Genomic DNA, 6162 nt, shown 5'->3' with positions numbered 1-6162 from the left:
AATTTTGATCAGTTTGTAATGCAAAATGACCCATGAAACAGCCATATTTTACACTAGACAGATTGAGGGATATGGATTTCATTATTGATTCCATGGTGTATAAAAGACAGCTTAGTTTCTAATCAAAATGAACATAAACCACAACTTTTTCTGACCCTTTCTATTTCTAGCATTTTGTAACATCACATTTGCTCCAGACTTCCAACAAACATTTTTTTTTTCCTGACCACTTCTGAAATTGTGAGGTTAAAAGGAATAAAGAAGGATATGATTAGCTTTTTTCTTTGCCTTAAATTCACCTTGGGGAGCTGAATGTTTGTTTGTGACTTATTACAGAGCCTTTGACTTAAAAACCCTCCCTACAACCACAGATTAAATGCAAGAAAACAAACTACCTCACCTTTTTCAACAAGGAGGGAGGAGCAACAAGTCAGGAACCTTTTAACACTAAAACCCATCAGACAATCCTACCAAAGAGAACCTTAATGAATTACAGAATTTCTTTTTTGTGTGTCAATCTGAGTGCTTCTTTTACTTTTATCAAATGAGAGTATACATTTTTCTCTGTTTGATGTGCTGGGCAAGAGCTGGTAAGTAAGATACTTATTAATAATTTGATTTGTCTTAAAGATTATACACAAAAAATCAGTAGGGTGTGTATTGTGGAATAAAGAATGCTTTGACAACCTTGTATAAAAATATATGGGTGCTAATTTCACTAAGCATAAATTAGATTACTGTGAAGAAAGTTGGTGTGTGTGTGTGTGTGTGTGTGTGTGAGATATAAGTTCTATATTTTATTTGCTTTCCAGATAATAAATATAAACCTTTTACTAGAAGATGTAAATAGAGAATGCATAGAAATAGTCAACAAAAAGTTAGAATAATTCAGTAATTAAGAGACATTAATTCAGTATTTGAAAATCGTGACTTACTAAATTTCTTGTTTTGATTTCATATGTTCAAATAGTCCTTTTCTTGAGGAAAGTTCTTACACAGGCAAATTATCAATTTCAAAACAAATAAAATAACCATACACAAACACTTTTTTCCCCCCGGTTTGGCATAATAAACCAGAACTGGTTTATGGTAATAAAGCTTCCTAATTTTAGTAATATCATTTACTGTTTTATGATAATAAAATAGAACTACTTGTTCCACTTTATGGTAATAAAAATGTAGCAAATTTAAAATTCAAAGTGAATAGTTTTCTGTAGGAATTTTGCAAAAGCAGATCTTTTTTTGTGTTTTACATTTCTTCTCATTTAAAAAATCTTGAATGGATACTTGTATAACTTTAAAATATTAACTAGAGATTCAAATTATTTCTTGTTATATTTTCAGTTGGATATTTGAGCTAAATATAAATTTTGAAAATGTTAAGCGTTTTATAAATGTACAATGTAAATGACATTAATATGCAGTTTATTATTTATATTTTTACCCATTTGGAAGTTTCTAGTTGACGTTTTATGTTTGTGCAATCTATAGTAACCAGTTGCTGTCGAGTCAATTCCATGACAGCCCCATGTGTGTCAAAATAGAGCTATGCTCCATAGGGTTTTCAATTGCTGATTTTTCAGAAGTAGATAGCCAGGCCTTTCTTCTCAGGCACTTTGAATGGATTCAAGCCTCCAACCTTTCAGTTAGCAGCCAAACAAATTAACAATTTGCACCACCCAGGGACTCCTGGGTAATTGTTGCACTTTAATTTGAAAGTGAGAAAAATTTGAAATTTAAGCCCCTTGATTTATGTGTCATCATAATATAGTTTATACTACAAATTTAGGTGACAGACTTTCCAAGATTATTGTTTTTATTAGTAGTTAGGTGGTTGTGTAAATTTTCAATTGGGAAAACTTAAATATAATTGCTAAGTGTGTTTCTGTCTGTTGACAGTTTGCTTCTTGTATCATGATGGCTAAAACTGAATAACAGGACTTTTACATATTAACAATGGTAAATTGAACAAAAATAAGGAAATCATATATTTCAGTGATTCTCCAAATCATTCTTAACTCCTGCTAACTCTTATGATTTCTCTCATTTTCCTTGAATCCCCACCCGCCTAGGAAATTTTGTTGAACGTTCAGTAACGTATTTTATAAAAGTATGTTTTATTCAAATTGTATATGCTTTTCCCTTCTCCACTAGAGATTCTGATACAGACTTCTAGGAGAGCATGTTTCATACTCCTTAACACGGAAATCATTGATTACATCGCCCTTCAAAAAAGGAAAAACAAAAACCTTTTGTAAAGCTGAGATTACTCAGGGTGTTTTAAAAATTTTTAAATAGAATAAAAGCGGAGCAGAGGTAGTTGAACACACTGGAGGCAGTCCCCATCTTATGTCAGGGTTCCGTTATGAGGACTCGGTGGTAAGTTGGTTCTGACGTAAATTGAATACCCCATTTTTTTTTTTTAAGTTTTCACTATTATTCCTTTTATTATCAGTGTCTTTATATAGCCAATCTTTATTTGTCTGTGGGGGTTGGGAACATTACATATAAACATCTGCAAGTGAGTATCTGTGAATGATAACATCAGGAAATAACCTACTGCAGTGTTGTATCTAGTACATATTACTAACGATAAGATGCACACACACAAAAAAATCAGACAGTCATAAGTGTGGTTCATCATCACTTGAATATGTCATAAGTTGGGGACTACATGTATATAGAAGTATATAGATATATATGTATGTATTGATATATATTAAAATTATATACACATATTTTTGGCAGAGTGTCTGGCTCATAGTAACTGCTTAAATGGCAGTTGTTATAGTAAGGATCAGCAAATGTTTCTGTAATGGGTAAGATAGTAAATATTTTAGGCTCTGTGGGCCATGTGATCTCTGTTGCAACTAACAGACCTTGCTGTGCTAGCATGAACGCAACTATACCGTACATAAACAAATGAGCATGGCTTTGTTCTAATAAAACTTTATTTATGGATGCTACAGTTTGAATTCATTATAATCATATGTCACAAAATATTCTTTTTAAATTTTTTTCAACCATTTAAAAATGCAAAAATTATTCCTAGTTTCCAAGCTAGATTTGGTACACAGGCCATAGTTTGCCAACCCCTGTATTCCAGTAGGAACCCTGGTGGTGCAGTGGTTAAGAGCTTGAGCGCTAACCAGAAGGTAGGCAGTTTGAATCCACCAGCCCCTCCTTGGAAACACTATGGGGCAGTTTTACTCTGTCCTAGTTAGTTCAGAGTAGGAACTCAGACTTAGTTTTGGCCTATCTTCCCCTTGTAATTGTCCCACTCCCTCTCATTACAAGGGCCATTTTCCCATTTCCTTTAGTCCTGTAAAAAAAAAAAAAAAATCAAAACACAAATAAATTACATAGGTTTATTCAAGCAGTTATTCTGTATCGGTCCAGGGAGACAGTTTTGTTTCTAAAAAACAAAGGGCTCAATGCAGGCTGGCTAGTTTACAATGAGGTTTTTATATTTTAGTTTATTGCTGGTACATTGCTGTGGAAACAGGGCCAGAAAAATGTAACATTTTTTGAAAAACAAGTTAAATAACCAGTGATGGAGCTTAAAGCATAGCTTTTCATTTAACCTTTCAGAGTTGTTGTCAATTTGATCACGTAGAGATAATTCTTTAAAAGAGCACAATGCTCAAGGCAAACTTCTTTACTAATTAAGCTAAACTATTATTTGGTTTAAAGAAGACTTTCAGGGGACAGTTTCATCTAAGGATTAGGGGGTTTAAAGATTACCTCAGAGCAATGGTTTCAGGGAATTATCTAGCCTCTTAGCCTCCAGAAAGACTGAATTCCATGAGAATTTAAAATTCTGTTCCTCAGTCATTTTCCCTTCTTGTCCTCCTTTTCTTACTATGATCCTATTTGAATGAAGTCATACTTGCCTGTTAAAAAAAAAAAAAAAGATTAGTTCATCTTTCTTATTTTATAGTCCAGGACAGTAAAATTCCGAAAAATTGAGTCCCTGTTCTAAGATCATAGAGCTTATGCTGTGTAGTAAAGGACACCTGGGAATCTTGTTAAAATGCAGATTGTTATTCATAGGCCAGAGGGGAAGCCAACAACTCTGAAATTCAGTATGCTCCCACCCAGGTGATGCCCATGGGTATGGAACTACATTTGGAGTTGCAAGAGTGTAATAAATTGTACAACTTAGTAGCCAGTTTGTAGGGCAGTGATCTTTCCACAAACCCATGGGATTCAGAGGCAACCGCTTCAACAGATTTGTCATTATTCTTTTCTAAGTATGTATCAAAATATTTCTGATGTGACCAGTAATTTATTTCCATTGACTTACTAAAATTAGATGCTTACAAGCAACTTTAAATATATTGTACCAAAGTTCTTTTAATACAGGAGTAATGTGAAAGAACATGGAATTTGCAGTCAAAAGACCATATTCGAATCCTAATAACTTGTTATTCCTGGCAAGTCATTTAGTCACTGTGAACTTTGTTGTTGTTATTGGGTGCCATGGAGTTGATTCCAACTCATAACAACCCAATATGACAAAGTAGAACTGCTCCATGGAGTTTTCTAAGCTGTAATGTTTTTTTTTTTTTTTTTTTTTGGACTTTAGGTGAGGGTTTACAGAGCAAATTAGTTTCTCATTAAACAATTAATACACATATTGTTTTGTGACATTCGTTGCCAACCCCACAACATGTCAACACTCTCCCCTTCTCGATCTTGGTTTCCCCATTACTAGCTTTCCTGTCCCCTCCTGCCTTCTCATCCTTGCCCCTGGGCTAGTGTGCCCATTTAGTCTCATTTTGTTTTATCGGCCTGTCTAATCTGTGGCTGAATCGTGAACCTGAGGAGTGACTTCATTACTGAGCAATAAGGGTGTCCAGGGGCCATACTCTCAGGGTTTCTCCCTGCTCTGTTAGACCAGTAAGTCTGGTCTTTTTATTTTTGAGTTAGAATTTTGTTCTACATTTTTCTCCAGCTCTGTCTGGGATCCTCTACTGTGATCCCTGTCAAAGCAGTCGGTGATGGTAGCCGAGCACCATGTAGTTGTGCTGGACTCAGTCCGGTGGAGACTGTGGTAGTTGTAACCTGAAAGGTTGCAGGTTTGAAACCAACAGTGGCTCCGCAGGAGAAAGTTGTGGCAGTCTGCTTCCGTAGAGATTTACCTGTGAAACCCTATGGGGTCGCTATGAGTCAGAATCAACTCCATGGCAGTGGGTTGGGTTGTTTTTTTTTAAGGAGTATTATTTAACAAGGAGACCTGGTGGTGCAGTGGTTAAGAACTCAGCTGCTAACCAAATGGTCGGCAGTTCAAATCCACCAGCCGCTCCTTGGAAACGCTATTAGGTAGTTCTACTCTGTTCTGTAGGGTCGTTATGAGACGGAATCAACTTGATGGCGAGGTTTTTTTTTTGTTTTTGTTTTTTGGTCTAATGTATTGTTTTAGAAGAGAAATATGAAGTCATTACACTTCACTTTTCTATTTGTAATGTGGATTTCCTGCCTTGATATTTATAGGATATTCTTCTCTTTCATCGAAACGCAGACCAGTTTCTAGGAAGTCTGTTGGTGAGTCTGATGAACAGATTTTTGATAGCTTGCTTGTGACGAGCCTTTTCCGTATGCACACCCTGGTTTGCAGTTCTTTCCTTATCTATTGTTTGTCAGACCATCTGCTCCCAGAAATTACCCCCCCTCAAAGGGGAACACTGATAATTTTTAATTTAAATCCTCATTCTCTGTCCTATTTTTCATAGTTTTAAACTCTCTCTTCCTTCATTTCCTATTATAAAGAGAGCTTTCCAAGTTGATTCTAACATCTGCAATATGAACATTTTCCCTGCAGTTGCATTGTTACTTTTCCTGAGTTGAAGCATCTCATTTTTTTTTTATTTGTTTCATCTGATCCTAGTGTCTTTTTATTTCAATAAATTTTCTCTTAATGACCTCCTGTTCCTTTTGTTGTTGTGGTTGTACTTTAGATGAAGGTTTACAGAGCAAACTAGTTTCTCATTAAACAACTAATGCGCATATTGTTTTGTGACATTGGTTGCCAACCCCACGACATGTCAACACTCTCTCCTTCTCAACCTTGGGTTCCCCAGTACCAGCTTTCCTGTCCCCTCCTGCCTTCTCATTCTTGCCCCTGTGCTGGTGTGCCCATTTAGTCTTGTTTTGTTTTAT

At 35.5% G+C, this 6162-nt stretch overlaps 1 protein-coding gene across 1 annotated transcript in view; it reads left to right on the top strand.

The window, feature by feature from the left end:
• Nucleotides 1–507: 507 nt before the first annotated feature.
• LIPI (lipase I) overlaps nt 508–6162 on the top strand; it is a 62811-nt gene continuing 57156 nt past the window's right edge. The window contains exon 1 of the mRNA XM_004371378.3: nt 508–590. Coding sequence (XP_004371435.1) covers nt 545–590 — 46 coding nt within the window. The 5' untranslated portion in view covers nt 508–544. The remainder of the gene's footprint in view (nt 591–6162) is intronic.

Source organism: Trichechus manatus, unplaced genomic scaffold, assembly GCF_000243295.1.
Source record: "Trichechus manatus latirostris isolate Lorelei unplaced genomic scaffold, TriManLat1.0 scaffold00012, whole genome shotgun sequence".
Classification (NCBI taxonomy): domain Eukaryota; kingdom Metazoa; phylum Chordata; class Mammalia; order Sirenia; family Trichechidae; genus Trichechus; species Trichechus manatus.
This window is presented reverse-complemented; position numbering and strand designations above follow the sequence as displayed.